Raw genomic sequence first — 24,151 nt, 5'->3', positions numbered from 1 at the left:
GGGTCTTGGGTGGGTTGGAGATCTTCCTCGGTGGATTCCAAAACAGCTTCATTGGCTCTTGCATGAAGATCCCCATTCTGCCTGGCAAAAGTGCAGGTGGTTGGAAACACAGCCAGTGGGATTCCCACTGGCAGCAGCCCACAGAAAGACTCAAAATGGTAACAGGGAGGGGTAAGCTAGTCCAGGATTCATTGGCTCCAGAGATGGCCTACTGCCATCATTTGATGGCTTTGGACCTGATTCACTGCCAGCTCCAGCCTGCTGTATCAGAAAACAGGGCTTTGCCTGCCCCTTCATCTTCCACCCAAGCTGGAATTAGGATTGCTCTATGTCCTTAGACAGGGACGTGGGTGGCGCTGTGAGTTAAATCACAGAGCCTAGGGCTTACCAATCAGAAGGTCAGCGGTTCGAATCCCCGTGACGGGGTGAGCTCCCGTTGCTCGGTCCCTGCTCCTGCCAACCTAGCTGTTCAAAAGCACGTCAAAGTGCAAGTAGATAAATAGGTACCGCTCCAGCGGAAAGATAAACGGTGTTTCCGTGCGCTGTTCTGGTTCGCCAGAAGCAGCTTAGTCATGCTGGCCACATGGCCCGGAAACTGTACGCCGGCTCCCTTGGCCAGTAAAGCAAGATGAGCGCTGCAACCCCAGAGTCGTCCACGACTGGACCTAACCGTCAGGGGTCCCTTTACCTTTATGTCCTTAGACACTGTGTATACACCATACAATTGAAGCGCATTTGATGCATGTTACTTCCGTCAAAGGCTATTTGGAACTGCAGTTTACCCATACATCTCCCAGTACCCTCAACATACTACAGTTCCCAGGGTTCTTTGGGAGGAGTTGAGTATGCTTTAAATCCACAGCAGTGATCAGAGGAGAAATGAGTGCTGATAGAAAAAACGCCATGGTGCATCTGTAACAGCCAGATGCCTTCATCTGGCCCAACTGCAATAGAAGATGTTTCTCCTGATTGATCTCTACAGCCACAGCTGGTGCTGAAACTCTCCAATGGTTTGACTTTAGCCCCTATGGTGCACTCTTCTATTGGCGCACGCTTCCATTGTTGAGACAGGCGGATGCCAGCAATGACAATGACTGAGTTTTCCTGCGTCCGTTTGTCTTTTAATGGAACACGGTAATGAAGGCTTGCACATAATATATATTTTTTTCCAGTAGAATGTGCCCAAGGTTTTTAAGTACTCTTGAGCTTTAGCTGATTTAATGCTATTTTAATTTGGATACTTTATGCGTATTTTTAAATGGGTGTTGCCTGGTTTAATTGGGTGTCGTCCATTTGGACTGTATCCTCTGTGGAGCAAATGATATTGCGGGCCACGTGTAAGAGAGCCCAGATGGTATCTTCTTTGAAAAAGAAAGAGGTGCTTTGAAGGAGGGAAGGAGCAGAGGGAAGGGAGTGCTTAACCCAAACTAAAGACTGAGTAAATAAATAAGCACTACAGTCTGCTAACCCACTGGGCTGCATAATAGTGTGAGCGTTTATAAATATGTGGCCTTTTCTTTGTTTTACATTTGCATTTATATGTTGAAAAGCTTAACATCGTGCCTTTCTCCAATGCTAAAGCCCTAGGAATGTTTACTCAGAACCATTGAATTCTATGGGATCCTTATTTATTATTACATTGCTAACCTACCTTTCCTCTACGACAGGGGTGTCAAACTCAAATTCATCGGGGGCCGCATCAGCAGTTTAGTCACCCTCAAAGGGCCGGTTGTATCTGTAGGACTATGTGTCCACTCTTTATTATCATAAATTATTGTCACTGCATTCAATTATTACTGTTTTTTGTAATAATGTAAGTAATAACTAGCTCTGAAAGCAGAAACATAGTCAGAATAATGGCAAGTAGATATTCAAATGTACAATTATTGTACAATTTATTGAAAAATGATTTTTGGTAACTGCACTGGGTGGTGGAGGCTCGCTAGGGTTTCATGCAGACCCTTTTCAGAGATACTAGTACCTGGAGATGCTGGGATCCTTCTGCATGCAGGACAGATGTTCTGCCAGTGAGCCACCACCCTTCACCAAAGGGACTGGCTGAGGTTGACTCACTGGAGCTGCTCTCCTGGTTCCAGGGTTTAAGGGCCAGAAGTATAAAGCAGTATCCTATGTTTCTGAGACGAACATGAGTTTGACCAAACTGCGGGAGGCAGTGCAAGACAGGAGTGCCTGGCGTGCTATGGTCCATGGGGTCACGAAGAGTCGGACACGACTAAACGACTAAACAACAACAACAATGTTTCTGAGGAGAGGGAGAGGGAGGGGAGGGGAGGAAGGAAGGAAGGAAGGAAGAAAAGAGGGAGTAGGAGGGAGAGAGGAAGGAAGGAAAGAGGGGAGAGAAAGAAGAGTAGGAAATAAGGAAGGGAATAAAGAAGGAAAGAAAAAGAAAGAGGGAGAGAAGACGGAAAGGGAGAAAGAAGGAAGGAAGTAGAGGGAAAGAAAGAATAAGAATGAGGGAGAGGAAGAAAGATGGGAAGGACGGAAGGAAGGAAGGAAGGAAGGAAGGAAGGAAGGAAGGAAGGAAGGAAGGAAGGAAAGAGGGAGCAGGAGGGAGAGAGAAAGAAGAGTAGGAAAGAAGGAATAAAGAAGGAAAGAAAAAGAAAGAGGGAGAGAAGACAGAGATAAAGAAGGAAGGAAGGAGAGGGAAAGAAAGAATAAGAACGAGAGAGAGGAAGAAAGAAAGGGAGGGGGGGTCGCTGCCTTGATTCAGCGCCAGAAAAGAGCGCGAAGGGACCCAGGAGCAAAAAGCATTTCCTGTGCAGCGTGAGGCAGTGGGTGTCCGTTTTAGGAGAAGTGCGTAAAGCCTCAGAGTTGCACGTTCGTGAGGCTGAGCCGCTGCTGAGCTCACGTTCATGAGGCTGAGCCGAGGCAGGAGGAGGAGGAGGTGAGGCAAGAGGAGGAGGAGGCGGCTTGCTGGGTCGGTGCCCGGCAGCGCCGTGCGGAGAGTCCCGAGCCTCTGGGACGCAGCAGTGCTCTGTAGCACTTTGAATCCTCCTCCACGCGGCACTGCTGGGTGCTTTGTCTGTGCTTCAGCAGCAGCAGCAGCCGTTTCCAGGCGCCGAGCCGTGGCAGGAGGAGGAGGATTCAAAGTGCTACAGAGCACTGCTGCGTCGCAGAGGCTCGAACTCTCCGTGCGGCGCTGCTGGGCGCTGACCCGGCAAGCTGCCTCCTCCTCCTCCTGCTGTGGCTCGGAGCGCTCCACGCAGCGCTGCTCCGGCCGCCTTTCTACCCCACCCCCCCGGCCCCAGCTGTTTGCCGGCGCTTTGTCGGCACGGCGCTTCAGCAGCAAGGTCCCGCTGCTGGGTCCCGCTGGCTGGGGCGCTCGGAGGGCCACATGACGAGGTCTGGCGGGCCGGATTTGGCCCCCAGGCCTTGTGTTTGACACCCGTGCTCTACGAGCTCAGGACGGCAGACAGAGCCCCTCCCCTTTCCTATTTTATCCCCACCACAAGTAAGTGTCGCGCAGGATTGCAGCCATAAACTGCCCATATCACAGTACAAAAATAAGTGAAAATATATGCACGAAATTCATAATCTCAAATCACAGCAAGTAAGCATGTCAGTGTGGCACAGAAACACCTGTTGTGGTGTGAAGTGTTAGGCTTCCCCATAGGAGATCCAGGTGCAAAATCTTTGCTCTATGTATGCTTCCTGTTGCAATATGCAAATCAACCTCTTCTCTGTAACCTGCCCCACACATGATTGTTTTGAGGAGTGAGCATCCTTGGAAGAAGGGCCGAATACAAATGAATCAAATCACTGGAAGATGTTTTACAGCACCTTCTAAAGTCTTTTACAAATGTTCTTAGTCTTTTTATATAAGATTGTTAATGAGGGCATTGTCTATATTTTTAGCTTTTTCTATTTTATCTGTATAAGCTGCCTTCAGTCCTGGGCTGGGGAAAGGGTGGGATATAATTAAATATAATAACAATAACAATTAATTGTTATGTGTACATTCATAAAGAAGCAGCATTAAAAGAAAGGTGCACGGCATATTTCTGGCAGTGATTGCCTAAAATAAAACTTAATCTCATTTCCTCTTGTCACAGTGAAGTGCCCTGATTATCCATCTCGCTCCATTCTTTGTTCTTTCTGAAAAATGAAGAAAATGATCTCATGCTTCCTTTTGCTGGTTGGACTTTTCCCTGCCTTGGCCAGAGAGAGACACTTTCCAGGGACAATTTTAAGTCAAAGAAATGATGTTTCTTTACTTGGTGAGTTGCAAGTTGGCATTTTCAAACAATACCTGCATACAGTTTAGGACTTCCTAATGCTTGTACTGTAGATGGTAAGCAATGGGGACTGCACTGCTCTCCTCTTTTGGAGGGGATGATTATTGTGGAAGCCACAACACTAGAAATAGGATAGGGAAGCGAATAAGTAGAACAGTTTGGGAAGATGCATATACCATTATGATGAGTGGTCTTTTTAAACAGGCAACACTGCTTCTGGATGGACCAAAGAACCTGGTGAAGTGGCAGAGAGAGGCTTGCATAACCTTTTCCTTGCCTGCTGTTTCCTTTATCAGATTACAAAACAGCCATGATTTTATGGGGAGGGGGGCAGAGAGATAGTTGCTTTGGAGTGATTTGGAGCAAGAAACAGTGAGCAAGAAAATAGTCAAGCACTCCCTTCTCTTCACTGCCTCTCTAGTCCCTGTTCCTTTCTGGAAGTAGCTTTTGCTGCTTAAAAAGGCACGGTGGGTTGATGGTTACATTCATAAATGTCTAGTTTGACACTTAAAATGGCACGTACATGTTGGGGAAATTGTTAGTATTAATAGCATTAGTTATATGAATTATACCCTATTGCTTGAAGTGCCTGGAATAAACTACTACAGTAAATCTATTTTGCTAGAAGCTCAACTAGATGACCTAATTCACCTTTTATATTTCAAATTGCTTACGAATGTGTCGTATACGCTGGGTTCCCAATAGAGGTTAGGGATCAAAATCACAAAAATTAAAGTTGTATGTTCACAGTTGTTATTTTAATCCTTTGCTGCTTAATATTGTTATCTTTGTTAGAACTGCATCAGAAAGTTCCATGAGGGGAGATATATCCTATCCTATCCTATCCTGTCCTGTCCTGTCCTGTCCTGTCCTGTCCTATCCCCTTTTCTTTTTGGACTAAATTAATTGTAAATCAGAGCCAGAATTGTGGGCATGGCTATACAAAGCCAGAACTTTTCATTTCCATGTGATGTTTGCAAAGACTCCCAAATTTGCCTTGGCTAGAGTGCTGCATTTGACCCAATTTCTTCTTATTTCTCATTATTTAATTATGGAACATATACAAAATCCACAGCTTTAGTTACTAACACTTGCTCTCTGACTATTAGTATTCCAAAGCTGCATCACTGCTTCTAAAAGTGGTGCCAAAGCAATGTCCTGGGAAGGAGGAACCCACACCTGGCATTCAAGGCTAGTAAGAAGACTGTGTTGCCTTTTTGGCTCCATTTCTTCATGTACTTGAGTCTGAAAAGTTGCACTGAAAATAGCTCACTTAATCTTTTTACTTGAAATGATGAGCATCTTTTGAGGGTGACCCCCCCCTTTGACTTTTTTCAACTCCATTTGAATCAACACAGAGAATTCCAGCTTACGGCATAATTGGAAGAGAAACAATGTACTGGATCCAACTCCTCAGATTGAGGTCCAGGCTTCCTAGTTTGGTCTCCAGTGGTGACCAAACTTAAGTTCAGCCCTTCCAACTCTGTTTTAACGTCTTTCTTTCTGACTTCATTCCCGCAAATATCCCCCGCGTGTTATCCATGTACAATTATCATACCATAATTATTAGTGTTTTATTCTACGCTAGGAAGAAAAGAGAGAAATAACTGCATACAGGAGTGAGGTAATAATATGGAAAACTAATAAATACGCCAGCATTTCTGCATCTCATTAGAAATGGAATGCTATTTTTGCTCATTTTGGAGCATGTTCAGCAACCTCTGGTTCTGAAAGCGTTAGCAACCTTTCTGTGACTCTCTGAAGAAACCTTGACTGTAGCCCCAAAATGGATAAAACATGGTTACTTCATAGACCATGAAAAGCATTGTTGTTCTGTGCCCACAAATGTTTCTGGTTGCTGAAACATGTTTTCAGTATTTATCCTTCAACAATTTGCTTAGGTACGCAACAATAGACAACAGTACAAAAAACAAAAAAAAACTTATTTTGACTTTGTATCTCCCCAAGATGGAAAGATGCTTCAGTGACTATAGAATATGCAGCCTCAAGATAGGAGCCCATAATGTTAGGTACTTACCACTAGCTAAAATTTAGTTGTTGCCTACGTCTTTTATGCTAATTCACAATTCTTCTTTTAGTATTATTAGTACAGTCAAACCTCGGATCCTGAACGTTTGGGAACGTTTCGGCACCCGAACGCCGAAAACCTGGAAGTAAATGTTCTGGTTTTCAAATGTTTTTCAGAAGTCGAACATCTGATGCAGCTTCCGCTTGAGTGCAGGAAGCTCCTGCAACCAATTGGAAGCCGTGCCTCGGTTGTTGAACATTTCAGAAGGTGATTGGGCTTCCGGAATGGATTACATTCGATTACCGAGGTTTGACTGTAGCATGTTTATACTGTACTCCACCTTTCCACCCAAGAGGTCAGAGTGGTACATATGCTACTCTCCCCTCCCATTTCAGCCTTACAACAACCCTGTGAGGTAGGTAAGGCTGAAAGATGGTGACTGTAGCAAGGTCATCCACTGAGCTTCATGGCCGAGTAGGGATTTGAACCTCGGTCTCCAAGGTCCAGCACGCTAACCACAACACTAAAGATATTGGTGGATTGAGCGTATGTGGGTTGTAAATAAAATTTCATTTGCTTCCTAGTTCTCAATTCAAAAAATAAGCACTCTACCTGACCCATCATACTCAATTAGGGGAATTGTTTGTTTTATATATCTGCTTTTCTCCCTCCTTTTCTAGAAAATTTTTGCAATAACAAACGGCTGGACCTTGTGTTCATCATCGATAGCTCTCGTAGTGTTCGCCCGTATGACTTTGAGAAAGTGAAAGAATTCATCTTAACCATCTTGCAGTTTTTGGACATTGGCCCGGATGCCACTAGAGTGGGACTCATTCAATATGCCAGCACGGTCAAACATGAATTTTCCCTGAAGACCTTTAGGAGGAAACAGGATGTGGAGAGAGCAGTGAAAAGAATGCTCTACCTGGCTACGGGTACCATGACGGGATTAGCCATTCAGTATGCCGTGAACATCGCATTTACAGAATCCGAAGGGGCTCGGCCACTTCGACAGAATGTGCCTAGAGTGATCATGATAGTGACAGATGGGAGGCCTCAGGATCCTGTCGCAGATGTTGCCGCAAAAGCCAGGAATTCGGGGATTCTAATTTTTGCTATCGGCGTGGGAAAAGTAGATATGAATACCCTCAAGTCCATTGGGAGTGAACCTTATGAAGACCATGTGTTTTTGGTTGCAAATTTCAGCCAGATTGAAACGCTGACTTCTGTGTTCCAGACTAAACTTTGCGGTAAGGCTCTTAAACGTAGATTTTAAAAGTTTGGATGAAAAGTCTTTTAAAGGTGCCTCCCTACCTCCCTCTTGTTTTTAAAAGAAACAGATGCATGACAGAACCATGGGCTCCTTATCATGAAAGACAAATTGCAATGAGTTTAATGAATAGACAGGTTTGTTTTTTTTGGAAGCACCACAAATAATTATTTAAGGCTGTGTTCAGATGCAACAACAAAAAACAGTTTTCCATTACATATATGCATGAGCCGCAGTGAACCTTGGACTCACACACTTTCACTTTCACTTTCTTTCTTGGTTTGGAAGGGAGGAAATGTAAAACTTCTGATTGCAGTTGGTAATGAACTGCATCTTCCTGTTTTCTCTGAATATGGTAAGCTGTCATAGGTCGTTCACATGTACATGCCAGAATCAAACAATAGTTTAATATCCTGGTTTGTTAATTAACTACGATTTGTACAAAGCAGAGTTTCCCATGTTCAGACAGAATGGGAAACTGTGGATGGTTACAACCTCGTATGAAAGCTGTCAATGTCCAATCACTTTATTTCAGCTTTGAGCTCGTACACAGACAAAGACAAGAACAAATACACAGACAAATTGGATTAAAAATTACTAACAATAAAAGACTAAATAGGTATACAAAATTAAATATAAATATAATAAGGAAATTTCGATTTCCATACAGCAATCCATTACGTCTGTTGTATGACAAAACAGAAGTTAATTTTGTTACAAATGGATCTGTATCTTGCAATAAAAAGGCAAGATGGAAATCTGCCGGGTGCCCAGGAAATTTTTGGATTAATGGTAGCAATAAATTCTTCCAGACAGCACAATATGAAGGACATATCAACACTATGTGCTGAAGGGTTTCGCTGTCAATTTCCCTTCAAGCACAAATCTCACCGTGGCTCATACATGTGGCAATAAAAGATGATTTATCATTGTGTTTAAATCTTAATATAAATTTAATATCCTGAATGAAATTCACAGTCTTCTCTATGACATGATAGATTTATTTCTATTTTGCATTGAGTACCAATCAGCTGTGCTGCTCCTGATCTTCAGTCTGGCTGTCCATGTGCAATTTCTGCACATGTGAGTACATTCTTACTTTCCCGTTATTCTCAGGGTACAGTTGGCATAGGATTTGTGTCTTTAGAAATCTGTGGTATGTTCCTGAAGATAGAAATGACATCCACACATTAATCAGAAAATTGTGATAGTTTGAACATGGACTGCAAAATCTAAAATCTAAATTTAAGAAATGCATTTCTTCCAAATACATTTTAATTTTTTAAGGGGTGGGGTTATAAACACCTAGCGTGTCATAGTTCTCATTGTGGTAAGTATTAGAAGAACATGGACGGTCCACAGAAATGATTCGGGATTTACTCTCATTTGCATATCCATAATCTTATCACATTCTGACTCCTCACATGAAAGCTCTCTCTGTGTTTAGTTACTGAGCTATGAACATAAATTTGTGAATTGACCTGTAGGGCATGCTCCTGCCTGGAGCTTGAAACTGCAAAAAAAAATCCTGAAAATCAAGATACCATCTGCACAAAGAAACCACCACGCTTGACATCAAATCTTAAATTGTGTGGCCAGCACAGTCCTCCAAACTCTCTTTTTTCCTCATCTGCAATACAGATTTGCTAAACACCAGTGGGTATGGGGACTGTGGGTATTAGGTATATTCATTTAATTCATCTAGCAAGCCCATCTGATCACTTTGGATAACAAAAGGGACAGTGTGATGTGTTGGGCAGAATGGTGAACTTGGACCGAGGAGACCTGGGTACAACTTTGCTCAGTCATAATGAAATACCGGTATGATGCTGTGGTTGCAAGTAACAGGAAGGAAAGGAAAGGAGTACCAACACACACATGGCTGGATTTGTGAAGGGATTGCTTTAGTGTGGGATTTTTATACAAAGATTTTTGAGCAGGAAAGACTATTTTGGTGCTCGTTTCATTCCTTTAACATGCACGTTCTCTTTGTCCGTTGAAATAAAAACCTCTTTACTAGGTTTTTACACCTCTTCCCTAGTTTTTTTTGTATATTAAGTCTTTAGCAGAAGTAGTTTTGTTTAATTACTTTTCTTTTTTCAGTCCAACACATGTGCAGTGTGACTGAACATGACTGTGACCATTTCTGCATCAACACTCCTGGATCCTATGTATGTAAATGCAAACAAGGGTATATTCTGAACTCAGACCAGAGGACTTGCAATAGTGAGTTTTCTATTGTATCTCTCTTATATCTTACCAACTCATAAATACAGTCTTTGGTGTAAAATTGCAAAGCTGTTGTGGTCTCAACTGCCTGAAAACATTTGACATTACTTCCTTGGAAAATCAATATATCCACTCCTGAAAACTTTTTTTTATAAGGTAAAATGGTGGAATGGTTTGTGTGTGTGTGTATAAACATATTCTAAGAAAACTAAGTTTTCTCTAGTACAACATAGTGCAGTTTCTGATGTAAATGTAAGGCTGTACAGTCATACCTCGGTTTAAGTACGCTTCAGTTTGAGTACTTTCAGTTTAAGTACTCCACGGACCCGTCTGGAACGGATTAATCCACTTTCCATTACTTTCAATGGGAAAGTTCGCATCAGGTTAAGTACAGACTTCTGGAACCAATCGTGTACTTAAACAGAGGTACCACTGTACTTTCCTTTGCTCCATATCATTGCCTGCTTCTGGTGGGAGCTGGACAATTCTCAGCATAACAACACCCAGCATATTATGCACTATGCATAATGGGGAAACATCTTTGAGGGGGGAATTGCTAACATTTTCAGCAACGGGTCCATGTTGAACACCAACATTGCTATAGTTCACAGGAACACCACAAGAACACGAACATTGCTATAGTTCAGGCATCCCCAGACTTCGGCCCTCCAGATGTTTTGGACTACAATTCCCATCTTCCCCGACCACTGGTCCTGTTAGCTAGGGATCATGGGAGTTGTAGGCCAAAACATCTGGAGGGCCACAGTTTGGGGATGCCTGCTATAGTTGGTAGTACATGTACCTGTTGCCTATGTCTTTCCCCTTCCAATTCTCCCATCCTCATTTTTAAAAACACTTTCAATTTCCATTTTGTTTCACCAGTGGTGGAGCTTCATGCAGAGAGGGAAGAACAGGCGGGGGTGGGGCTGGCGTGCATCCTGGTTGCGTGCTGCGCCACCCACAGGGGTGTGGTGTGTGTCCTGGGGGCGGGGCGTGCCACCTGTGGGGGCGGGGTGCCCAGCGTGGGCAGGAGGACAGCCGCGATGGCACCCTGCCGGGATCGCGCTGCCGGGGGTGGGGCGCTCCCCCCCCCACTCCTCTTCCTCCGCCAGTCTCACATTTTCTTTTTCCTCTCTGCCAAAGATTTCTTCACTTTCCTTGCCAAAACAGTGCATGATATCTAGCCCTGTTAATCCTTGTCTCAGATCTTGTCATGGTTATTGTTTGCTATAGTGTAGAATTCATTTAAAATATAAAATATTTTATCTAAGATCTGGAGTCTTAGACTAGGGCTCCTCTCCTGTTTATGTTACCCTGTAGCATGTTTAAAAAATAATTAGCTGCAATTGTCTGTCCAGAAGATCAATGTGGCATTGTGGCACCAAATGCTTTATATACACCTCTACACAGTGTTTATAGTGAAGATTTCCCTCAGAGGCAAATCATTATGTTTTTCTCCACTTGTGTCTCAAAATAAACATTATACTGTACTGTAGCTCATGGCTTTTTTTGAATTCTAAGTGGACTTCCTTCCTATGATAACTTAGTTCACGTTATGTACAGCAAAGTGATAAAAATTACAAATAGCATGGGCATAATTAAATAGAAGGTGCCCCTACATCACCAGTTTATGACATACAGCTTATTGCCTTCTCTTATAAAGTTCTGATTTAGGACAGTAGTGCAGAAAATTGGCTGCAAGGAACATTATGATGAGTGGTGCCCAATGGGTGTCCACGAAAATTGCCAGAAATTGGGGCAGTAGGAATGCACATTAATTCACCGGTAGAATTGCTGTTCCTGACACAGCACATAAGTGCCTTTACTGCAATCAAGTGCTGAGAGAAAGGGAGCCATGGAGGGAGCAAGAGTGATGGTGGTCCATTTATATACCTTCCTAATGGTTTTTCTCGCTTTTGAAAAATGGCATAGTTATATTGTGGCCGAAGCTAGGTATAGATTCCCCAAGATATTTTTCCCCCTGGTAACTCTGGCTAAGGAAGCCTGTGTGGTAGTGCAGAATGAGTCGTCCACTTAAGTGATGACCGTTACCGGGTTCTTTGGGTGTCAGGGGTGTGTGCCAGGGTTAGGCACCCCCCTTAAAAAGCCCTGCGGACAAACGGGGTCTCAAGGGGACCAGCCGACTTGGGGGGGGGGGAAACTCAACACGCTGACAGAGCTCTGACGCTGCATTGGGAGTGAGTGGGGTATGTGTGAGAGAAGCAGCTTGAGTTCATTCATGGCTAAGAAAGCCGAAACCACTATTCGCCACCTGAAGAAGCAGACCTTCCAAGACAAGGTATTTATTGCCAAACTATCACCTATCAGCCAATCACCCATTCCCACCACTCCTTCTGAGTAATACCCCTCCCCACCCTCTCACTATACAGTATATAAGGGTCTGGTGACTTCTGTTTCAGTGTATCTGAAGAAGTGTGCATGCACACGAAAGCTCATACCAATGACGAACTTAGTTGGTCTCTAAGGTGCTACTGGAAGGATTTTTTTTATTTTGTTTTGACTACGGCAGACCAACCTGTAATTAGTGTGATTTATTTATTGCCTTATTTTAATGATTTCTTTTAAATATTAATATGCCACCCTTCAGAATGACAGTTTACATCAAATAAAAGCATTTTTTTTAAAAAAAAAACCACTACTACAGTGTGATCCAAAAATATTGAATGGATTCATATAACCAGTCCCATCAGCAGAAGCTTTCTGGCCAGGGTTTTCTTCCTCTTTCCCCCGCTGCACCCCACAAAATTGGCTCTGATGGGATCAGGAGAACCCCACAGAACAGTGTGCAGGAGGAAGAAAGGAATAACATTCTGTCTGGCAAGCTGGAATGATTACATAGATTGAATGATGGGAAGAGTGTGGCATTGATTTTCTCTCTCTCTCTCTCTCTCTCTCTCTCTCTCTCTCTCTCTCTCTCTCTCTCTCTCTCTCTCCATGTGTCGTAGAATGACCAGAAGCATATAAGGCCAAAAGCACATTCCTCACATGGTCTCTAATCTCTGCAGATATAAATAAGCCTTGTTTACATTTTCAGACAATACATGGTCAACATTAACCAGATGTATTTAACTAAATGTTAGCACCAGATTTCAGTTAACTTCCACACTAAATTTAACATCCTCAAAATCACTTACCCTTTCTAATCTCTCAAAGTCACTGGCTATATTTCACATCTCATTAAAGCAAATGGCAAGGCTCTCGCCAGTAATTCAGGTCTGTGAATTTCACTCGTTGGCTGCAGTTCCACAACCAGTATATACATATATGTGACCCATTAATTTAATCAGCATTGACTTATGTGTACGGGAAATGTATCCCTGTGCTAGATGGCTTCCCTACACCCAATATCCAGATGTTGAGTGTGGGTGCCTGTAGCAGGAAAACCCCGAAGTGTACATGTATTAGAGCAGGCATCCCCAAACTTCGGCCCTCCAGATGTTTTGGCCTACAACTCCCATGATCCCTAGCTAAGAGGGTCAGGGATTATGGGAATTGTAGTCCAAAACATCTGGAGGGCCGAAGTTTGGGGATGCCTGTATTAGAGACTGAATCAAAGAAGGGTACTTTAAAGTATTGATATCACAAGTCTGGAATTCCCCGCACAGAGCAACCACCAACAACTTATCCCTTCCTGTTTTTAAAGAGAGTTTGAAGGGGGGAAAGGAGGAGTTGGGAAGGCTTCTTAAAATCATTTAAAACCATTCTGCTCGCTAAAATGATAGTTCATTTTATTTTTAGTGTCAAGATCAGGAGCAGTCAGTGGGGTCACTGCCATGGAAACCAGCCTCTCGGCAGCGGGTTTTGCTGCATACTAGGACAGTGGCTGAAAGAGGATGGCAGTGAAGGCACACCAGGGAGAGCATCAGATTGGCTCTGCTGGTGTGTTTTTGTACCCCCACCCCCCCACCCCCGGTAAGCAGCAGTGATGCAGCCACACCTGCCCCATTGTTTTTTTCTGCAACAGACTAACATGGCTATCCTTAGTTTTACTACTGTTACTTTGTCTTGTTGGTTTCTAAATAGGTGCACCATTTAAATAATGTTTTGTTTATCCTCATATTTGGGCAACTAAGATTTCCTTTCTGAAAGGAAACAAAATGTATCAGGCATAGAGGGAACTTTGAAGAGACTAGGCATAGCGTATCCAGTTTGTTCGTGCAGAAAATAAACCTATAGTAAGAAAAAGTAAGCATGCCGTTCTCCGGGAAAGCATGCGTGTATTTGTCACAATGAGCACAGATTGTATAAGTCAGCAGTTGCTTCTTTTACCAAATATTTAATCTATATTTTCAGAATTATGTCTAGGTTTTTAAAACATCAGTATCACATATCAGTTTTGACACTTTGTTTTAGAATGTTTTTTAATGGAGTTGTTTATATATCATGGGCTTATGTTAAACATGACTTGCTTATTTTAATCTCTTTCTCACATTTATCTTTAAATATGTCCAAATCTCCCTGGTCATAAATTCTTGAGGTAGGAAAAACCATCTGAATAAGCAAGGGTGACTTTAAATCACTTAAGTGGTACCGATTGTGGATACTTAGTTTCTAGGCAATTAGTGACCTGATACTGTTTTTTTTAAAAAAAGCAATACTGCAAAGTATTTTCTTTTTTAATTGTTTGAATCCTATTTCTTGAGGGAGATCATTCTAGCTTAAAAGATCTGTCAGAATTTTAAACTAAAAGCATATTTATACTGCTACCAAATCAGCCAGTTGGCTATACAGTATATTGGCTTTGGGATGGGATTGCAGAAGATACAGGGACATGCTTTAAGGCACCTACTCAACTCACACAGAGCATAGTTCATGTAGGTCAGGAGATTATCAGCCAAACCTAACAAATTATGCATTTCTTGCTAGTTAGCATGAGAAGGGGCTAAGTCCACAGAGCTGTATTGCTGATAGGCAGATACTCAGACCATACAATTGGTAGAGAGGGCTCTGTGTGATGTCATTTCCCCTCCTCTCCTAGAGAGGAAGGAGCATATAGTACTTCCTGTTCCCCTCTCTGTTCCTTTGACTAGTGTTGGATGCAGAGATGCCTTTGCTTGCTCCAGCTTTTAGGCACATGGCTGAAGCCGGTTATATTGTAAATATAAGTATAATATATAAGCCTGCATAGTTTTTACTGCTGCCACTTCTGTAAACCAGTGCAATATTATAAGTAAGTATATTATATATATATATATATTACTTACTTTATGAGTTGTTACCTAATTCTTTGTTAAGCGGGGTAAGAAGGGGGAAGCCAACTTACTTTGTTACCTGGATTTGCTCAAAAGAAGGCTTTGCAGCCTAATTCCTATACTTCTGATTTTGCTGCCAAGGTTGGGATTTTGAAACTCTGTTCAACCCACACATGTGGGAGCCTAGAGCAGGCATCCCCAAACTGCGACCCGCCAGATGTTTTGGCCTACAACTCCCATGATCCCTAGCTAACAGGACCAGTGGTCGGTGAAGATGGGAATTGTAGTCCAAAACATCTGGAGGGCCGAAGTTTGGGGGTGCCTGGCCTAGAGAAATGAATTCCAATTAGTATACAGTATCTTCTCTTACCTATTAAAACGCATCCCACAGGTCACACTTTGTTGACCCCAGTTTCACTCTGCACAAACTGAGAGAGGTAGCTGTGTTAGTCTTCTGCAACAAAAGCAACAGCAGAGTCTTGCAACACAGCGTTTATTATGGCATAAACTGGTGCTAGCCGGTGTGGAGCCCTCCATATGTTGTGGACTAATTATCTGGAAATCTGCATAGGTTTGCAATTCAGTGCTATTCAATTTCATTTCAAGTAAATATTCCGGAAGTTCTCCCATTTCTGTCCATGTGGTAATGGAAGATTCTGATACACCTTTAGCCAAAGTGCTTGGTTTCAAGCCAGTTGATGATCTGATTGTAACATTTGCTGTTCCTGCAGATTAGTTCTGCATCCAACAGATAATTTTGGGTAAAGTAACAAAGCATATCTATATGTTCACAAACATCTCCAATATTACTGTCCTCTCTGCATGCAGTTACTATATGATACGAAAGATTGCAGGACCCGAGACAAAAAGAAAAGGTAGAACTGATGATGACACAGGCTGCAATCCCAGTTCTTTCTAAGATTGTGGTGCAATTTTTATATTTTGCAGCCCAGGACCTATGCGAAGTCGAAAAGCATGATTGTGAACAGATATGCGTGAATACACCCGGATCCTATGTTTGCCAATGTTATGATGGTTATGAACTTGAGGAAGATGGAAAGAAATGCTTCAGTATGTAATGTATCTGCTTCCTATTGTTCTTATACTAAAAAAAAAGTAAGGAAAAAGAGGCTGCTTTTATTGCTATAACTGTCTTGGATATCTCTTAGCTCCTGAAAACCTTCCCATTAACCAGTTAAATAGTAATGGGTAAATTGGGCACAACCAATGGTTTTGGGTGGGATTTTTTACTTTCTCTCTATGAACTGAAGATCACCCTATGCCATATGAAAGTCCACTCAGTTTCAAAAGTAATTTGCTATGTGGACGGTGGTCAAAAGGGACAAAATCAAAGTCTCTAGGGCACATGAAACTAGATGTATAGTTGTTTGGATCCTACCCTTTGATAACAGTAACCCAAAAGAATCAGAATCAGAAGAATCTTTATTTCCATCAGCCACTAGCCATAGCAATAAAATAAAATAAAATGTACTGAAGATAGAATTAAAAACTTAACTATACGAAATACATTTTGGAGGTTTACGTCAATAATGAAATAATAGATCTTATTCTGATTGCCCCTGCTAAAAACCTTGCTGTTTTTGCTGTCACCTGATCATCTTAATCTGCTAAAAGAAAGGACACAGTAGCAATGGTTGAGCAACCCGGCATGGTCAATAATAGAAGGGCAATAACCTCACTCCTCAAATCTTTATAAAGATTGCAAGCCAGAAGCACATAAGCCACTGACTCCATACTGCCATCTCCATCCGCATGGACATAATTGTTTTTCCAGTAGAATTTTTTGAAATCGACCCTCAAGTACAGCCGAAGGCAGTATATTCAATCTTGCGAAAGTGAAAGCACGTCTGTATTTTGGAATTGTTAAATTTTGCAAATAGGGTGCCAAAGTGTCAAAATGACTAGGTGGAAAATAATCATACCATGGACAAAATTTCCTTATTGTGGCCAAATTGTTCTGTCACTCGATATCATATCCGAAAGAATACAGTGGTACGTTGGTTTGCAACCGCTTTGGATTACAACCATTTTGGATTACAACCACGTCAAACCCGGAAGCGCGTGTCCCGTTTTTTGGATTACAATCCAATTTTTTGGGGATTACAACCCATTTTGGGGGGGAGGCCCCAATGGCGAAAGCACGCCTTGTGTTACAACCTGTTTTGGTTTACAACCGGACCTCCAGAATGGATTAGGGTTGTAAACCAAGGTGCCACTGTATCAGAGTAGGTACTCATATTACCACAGGGTTGACATGTGCAGAGCTTCTCTGGGGCCCAGAGTGGGAGTTTTGTTATAAACACACACAAAAAGCAGCTGGTCCCTGGCGGGGGGCCCCAGCCAGTATAGCCCCCCAAGGCCCAGAGAAGTGTACCCCGGCTACCCCCTCACCTGCAGGGGCCTCCCACAGAGTCTCCTTGGTCACTTTCATTCCCATGAAGAAGGTTACCTATGACTGCAGGCAGATCAACCTCTCTAGTTTCTAGTCTCCTATATTCAGTTTGGAATATCAGGGATGACAGGGTGGCTGAGACCCATAAGCTGTCAGCTCACACGTTCCATTGCTTGTGGGGAATGGAAGGTTCTGCTGGCTGGGAAGCCGTAAGATAAAAGATTACAGAACTAAGGTGGGAATAGGATGAAGGGAAGGAAGAATTCATGTGGTGCCACTGTGGAAATTTCTCTAGGCAGGAGAATTCCAGCAATGGCAGGAAAATTCTCAGACACAACAACAAACTAATACAGTGGAACCTCGGTTTATGAACACCTCGGTTTATGAATTTTCGGTTTATGAACGCCGCGGACACATCTGGAACGGATTAATTCATTTTCCATTACTTTCAATGGGAAAGTTCACTTCAGTTTATGAACGCTTCAGTTTAAGTACTCCGCAGACCATTTGGAACAGATTAATCCACTTTCCATTACTTTCAATGGGAAAGTTCGCTTCAGTTTATGAACGCTTCAGTTTATGAACAGACTTCCGGAACCAATTGTGTTCATAAACCGAGGTACCACTGTAAGTTTAAGGGAACAAGCTCTTTGTGGTAGCTGTGGGAGTTGTTCCTAATGTTATGATTGATCTGCTGTTTCCCACATTGTGGTCTTCCCTTTTCTGGTACTGGAAGGGAACACCTCCGCATTTCATTAATGAGTGTTCCTTGATGCTAAACAACTGTCTTTCTCAGGCTCCAGTTTTTGAAAGCTTGCTTTTAAAAAAATGTGAAAGCACACTGATTCCATCATATGTTCAAGTTTTCTTAGGCCCATAAACACAGTCACACCCCAGTACTTTGTAAGCAAAACAGCTTCCCACAGCTGTACATTCTCTCTAGCAAACTTCACTCTGAAACCCATAAAACTTATTGCTTTTCAAATAACAGCTGTTTTATGTTACTACTTTGCATGAGGAATGGGTTATTCTTTGTTCTAATGAATACTTTACTTTCTGATTGCTGAATATATAAATTTTTTATATGTAGATTGGATGCATTTCCATTTAGATGCATTATGTTCTTTTTTAATGTTCAGTATTTAAGTTTTTTCATTTGTTTGAATACCTCCTGTCCTGTGTCCTACTGAGATCCCTAAAAATCAAACCCATCTTCTTTTGTATAGTATTCGTTAATTTCTCCAGGGGCACATAGACGTAACTGTGGAACTCCTTTCCCCTAGAGTTCTAATAGCCCAAATACGTATCTAGCATAAGTGCCAGAATACTTTTCTTTTTATTTAAGCTAGGGCTGAGCTATAGGCAGCTCTCAGGTCATCCAGAAGCTGAAACAGACTAAAGAGACTGATAGGAAGACTTTTACAGCCCTTCCTATCCAGGAGGGCCCAATGGCCGACTTGTGTGTTGGGGGAGGGAGGGCCTCATCCAGAGCTTCACTATGAGGAACTTGTTCCAAATGGCAGCTACACAGAGAATGGAACCCAGTTCTAGCCCTGGCAGCTTCTGGCACTTCAGGGACACAAGGATTTTAAAAAAAGCATTTCCATGCAATTTCAACCATGGTATAAGCTTCTCTGCTCAGACTTAAATATATTCCAGGCTCATTGGATAATTTAGCAGGATGTTATTAGTGGCTTATGAAATGATGAGTCCTCTTCTCACTGCTCAAAACATGTCTATTCTCATATTCATGCTATTTATTTTCCCTTCCCCTTGACCTAATTCTACAGAGGTGTGGCTTCTCTACATTTAGCTTGGAGGAACTCCATAATACAGTATGTGCAGCTATAGGCAGCTTAGGCTGAAGTCCTACGTACCTTCCAAATGAGTAAATCTAAATGAGCACAGTGGGACTTACTTCCAATTGTGTGCTGGAAAATCATATTATTTTTTTAAATGAATGCCCTTACCCTAGCCATATTTACTTAGATTTAATTATCATTGATTTCAGTGGACCCATCTAACAATGCTTAAGATTGTGGTCCTCTTGTACACTCTGTTTTAGTTTTTTCTACACCTTGAACTTTAAAGATACAATTTGCAGTGGCTCACGGGAATACTGTTCCCTTACATTTCCAGTGGTCAGGCATGAGTGTTGTTGCTTAAGTAGCTAAAACTTTTACACCTGAGCACAAGGGAGAGGTGTCAGCAGGCCAAGGGAACCCCAAGTTTTGCAGAAGACAAAAGTGCTTTCTTTCTCAAGAGTGGATTATATGTGCCAGATACTATTAGTTTCAAAAACCTAGAATAGTCATGTTGTCTGAACATCTCAACTTTACTCCAGGAATAAAGAGTAGATTACAGTCGAATCAGAGCCCAGCCATTCTGAATTTTGTGTGACGCTTAATAATTGAATCTATAGGACAGGGGGGGAAACTAAACAGTTTAAACATCAAGAACCAATGTTTTGACAGCACTGAAGTAATACTGCAGCACAGCACATATGTGTATGTGAGAACACACAAAATATGTTGCATATGTGGTGTTTTGTGTGTATACATTATCCCTTACCAGATAAAATTGTGTGCCCTTCACTGTTAATATTAGAGATGACTGACCCTCATTAGGATACTACCATTTCTTTCTTGCAACTCTTTGTTGGAATCCATTGCAATGTATATATGATTGGGACCAGACCATAGAAGGCAATATGTTCAGTGCCCCCACACCCTTCTGGCTTTCAAACAATGTGAAATATTTAACGAAAGTAGTAATCAGAAGCAGATAAACATGTTTCCAGGAGAAAGGAACAACAACAAAAAACAGATGGGAGAATTGTAGTCAGTTTTTTTCCACACCAATGGCCAATATCCCTGGTAAAAACAACCATCTATGCATATATTCTTTCTCCTGCAATACAGCGGACTACCTGAAGTGACTTTAAGACATACGTCTGTCAACTACCTTGCTGGGAATTAGCTATAAAGCAAATTCACATGTAAAGTATAAGAAGAACCAAACTGCCATTTTTATTTTTATTTTAAAGTCTAATGGAAAGTTTTGCCTACTTTACACTAATAGAAGTTGGTCTAATAAAATATCATCTTAAATGCTCTTCATTGCTAGATATTCCTATAAATGCTATCAGGTAAATGTTATAAATAGTTGGTCTACATGCTGTCCTATAAGTTTAGTATGTTTACAATTCATATTGCCTCATTTCAAAGTGGATATTGTAGAGCTGTAAAATATTTATTATGTTTTTGTATACGCTGGAAGCTGCCCAGAGTGGCTGGGGCAACCTAATCAGATGGGCAGGGCACAAATAATAATAATAATAAGATGATGATGATGATAATGATGATGTGTGTAATAATTGGAACTTTTTAGTTTAGAAAAAGAGGGACCCAGGTGGAGCTGTGGTTAAACCACTGAGCCTAGGGCTTGCTGATCAGAAGGTCGGCGGTTCGAATCCCTGTGACGGGGTGAGCTCCCGTTGCTTGGTCCCAGCTCCTGCCAACCTAGCAGTTCGAAAGCACGTCAAAGTGCAAGTAGATAAATAGGAACCGCTACAGCGGGAAGGTAAACGGCGTTTCCGTGTGCTGCTCTGGTTTGCCAGAAGTGGCTTTGTCATGCTGGCCACATGACCTGGAAGCTATACGCCGGCTCCCTCGGCCAATAATGCGAGATGAGCACGCAACCCCAGAGTCGGTCACGACTGGACCTAATGGTCAGGGGTCCCTTTACCTTTACCTAGTTTAGAAAAAAGGCAAGCAAGAGGGGATATGATAGAGATTTATAACATCATGCATGATGTCGAGTGGATAGAAAGAAACTGTTGTCCTCAGGAAGCTGAATGCTGGTTGTAGCCAATGCTAGTCCTGCTCAGAGCAGACCCACAGAGCAGACCCAAGTAATATCCATGAATTTCAATGGGTCTACTCTGAGTAAGGGATCCAACCCTATTACTCATCTATTCGACAAAGGTGCTAGTCACTGACTACTTTTGTAGATTCGAAATAACTTTGTAATATATGTTTTCGCATTGATTGGGACTTCATTAGTATAAATACTGTAAGTAAATTATATCCTGAAATGTACTGTGGTTAGAGTAGATTGCCGTTACTATAATTTTGTCTCACGAGGCTGCTGAAAAATTGCGCCTGAGATTTTTAAGGGAAAGCTGATTATTGCTTTAATTTTCGAGAAATGTTCCATATGACTGTCTTCGGCCTGGAACAAGAAAGGTGTTTGCCAGGAAAGTGGTTACACATCCTACATGACGGAAAGTCTAAATTGCTTGGATTCTGCCCAATTTCTTTAAGTCAGCAAAGCAGAAACACCCCTTAATGTGAAAGAATATTATCAGCTGCTTTTTGTTCTGTTTTCCCAAGGTTGCCTAAATTATGGCAGAGTTATAGTTGTGGGGTTTTGGGAGAATGCATTAATCCAAACGAATGGACATCAAAAAAATTTTTTAAAAGTAATATGATTTTGGAACGTAAAAAAGAAATATAACAGGATCTAGCAGCTAGTTCATAATGGTTTAGTTGGCACTGTTGGGAATGCCGTACTTGGTACAATTTATATGAAACATGACATTATTTCAAGGGCAAAAATGGAAACTTAGTTCTTTTTATTAGTCCAAATGATCTAAGAAACTACTTTGTGATTTGATCATGTTTATCCTTTGTTTAGAATAATTCTTTTAAAAACTGACACAAGCTCCACAGAGATAAAAACAGTTCAGCTTCATCTATCCAAAATCTGCAGTGGATTCCAAACAATTTAGAATGTCCGGAAAGAGGGTTTGATTAACAGGTTTACATTTTAGGCAAATAGAAGGCATTTGATAAGGGCACAAATATTTTCTAATAAGCAGAAATTTTGGGTAATGGGAGTTTGCACAATGACAGATATACAATGTTTAATATTTTCGGGGTATAGCTTACACCATTTCACATCCACTTTCCCAAATTAGTTTAGTTTTGGCATCTTGCCTAGTGCTTTGTAGATAAATATTATGTTCTGTTTATGTTTAGAGAATATAATTTACCAAAATGACTACAACAATGCTTCTTGCTGTCAAAGAGCAATACAAGCCCAGTATGGTGTAATGGCTAGAGCAGGCATCCCCAAACTGCGGCCCTCCAGATGTTTTGGCCTACAACTCCCATGATCCCTAGCTAATAGGACCAGTGGTCAGGGAAGATGGGAATTGTAGTCCAAAACATCTGGAGGGCCGAAGTTTGGGGATGCCTGGGCTAGAGGGCTGGCTGGGAAGGCCCTGAGTTCAAATAGCTGTGAAGCTCAATGGGAGGCCCTGAGGCTAAGTTGCCTAATTTATAAGGTTGTTGTAAGGGGGGGATAGGGGACGGAGAATAGCATGCATGCATCTTTCAGCTTCTTGGAGGAAGAATGGGATAATAATGTAAGTAAACAAGTCATGGTGACCTATGAGGTCAGGGTTTACATCATAAGCTCGGTAACACAGAGGGACAAAACTAGTTTGCAGAACAGTAAGTGGCTTCATTGGACAGTTGCGAGATCCACAAATTGCTCATTCCTTTAAATGCTTTTTAAGGGAGAGAGAGAAGGAAGCTGCTGTGTTCAACCATGTCCGCTTCTGTCCTCCTCTGTTTGGCACGGTGGTGCTCAAATAAGGCCCTCTTGATGGGGAGAACAGGTGAGGGGAATCAGGGGTGGAACGAGGTGTGAAGCATAGATGTTACACCCTTTCTCAGAGGGTTTAAAGGTGTGACATCATTTTTTAAACCATTTATCCGCATAATTAGCTACCCCTGGTGGGAATTGGAAAATTCACAATGAATTGATATTACAACACAATACAGGAGAAAAGGAAAGTCAGTATACAGTGTTTAGAGTGTTAGACTAGAACATGGAAGACTTGGGTTCAAATCCCTGCTCAGCTATGAAACTCTGCGGGGGACCCTGGGCCAGTCACAGTCTCTCATGCCTTTCACTCCTTGGAGGAAAGGCAGGATATCAATGAAACAAACAAATTGACCCAGGGGTGCCATTTTTGGTAGACGCTCCATGTTGAGTACAACACGGAGCGTCTACCAAAAATTGCATTCCTGGGTCAATTTGTTTGTTTCATTGATATCCTGCCAAGGTGGAGTTCTTCCTTCAGTGTTGTATGGAGAGAGCATGGCTTTTTTTCAGCCTGAACTCAGTTCTAGCACCTTTCAGGTGGGCTCCATTGTCATTCTAAGAGAACGAGGGAGGTGTTCATGGTGAGTTCCAGCACCTTTTTCTTCTTCTGGAAAAATAGCACTGGAAGAGAGAGACTAGTTCTAACCAAATCACTGCTTCCCAAAGGATCCAGTTCCTGAATATTGTTCCGTACGCACCACATTTTAAGTAACACCCTAGGTTTCTTCTAAACTGTAAATTTTCCTAGGCGATGACAAAGGAAACTTTCGTGTTTAACCTCGAGCAGTCAGAGTCAAGTTTATTTTGGCTCCACTGTGATAGTCAAGAAAGAGAACAGATTGCTGTTGAGCATCAGTGCTCAAATGTCTATTAGAACAGCTAGCACAGAGTTTGGAATGTGTCAGACTGAGTACAGCACCATTTCTACACCCGTGTGCATTGTCTCACCTGAGGGTCCATGAAGGCAACTTTAATTTCAAGGATTGTGAACCATTCCTCCAAACTCTGCAGTCCAGATGTATGGTATGCTGAAACCAAATAGGGAATCTCAGATCAGGGGGCCAA

At 42.1% G+C, this 24,151-nt stretch overlaps 1 protein-coding gene across 1 annotated transcript in view; it reads left to right on the top strand.

Moving 5' to 3' along the window:
• Positions 1 to 24,151, top strand: part of MATN2 (matrilin 2) — a 64,685-nt gene that overhangs the window by 3,230 nt on the left and 37,304 nt on the right. Inside the window, exons 2-5 of the mRNA XM_060277695.1 lie at positions 4,074 to 4,238; positions 6,966 to 7,535; positions 9,659 to 9,781; positions 15,946 to 16,068. Of these exons, the coding sequence (XP_060133678.1) occupies positions 4,124 to 4,238; positions 6,966 to 7,535; positions 9,659 to 9,781; positions 15,946 to 16,068 (931 nt within the window). The 5' untranslated portion in view covers positions 4,074 to 4,123. The remainder of the gene's footprint in view (positions 1 to 4,073; positions 4,239 to 6,965; positions 7,536 to 9,658; positions 9,782 to 15,945; positions 16,069 to 24,151) is intronic.

This window comes from Zootoca vivipara, chromosome 8 (genome assembly GCF_963506605.1).
Source record: "Zootoca vivipara chromosome 8, rZooViv1.1, whole genome shotgun sequence".
Classification (NCBI taxonomy): domain Eukaryota; kingdom Metazoa; phylum Chordata; class Lepidosauria; order Squamata; family Lacertidae; genus Zootoca; species Zootoca vivipara.
The sequence above is the reverse complement of the archived record's forward strand: the minus strand, read 5'-3'. Positions and strand labels throughout refer to the sequence as shown.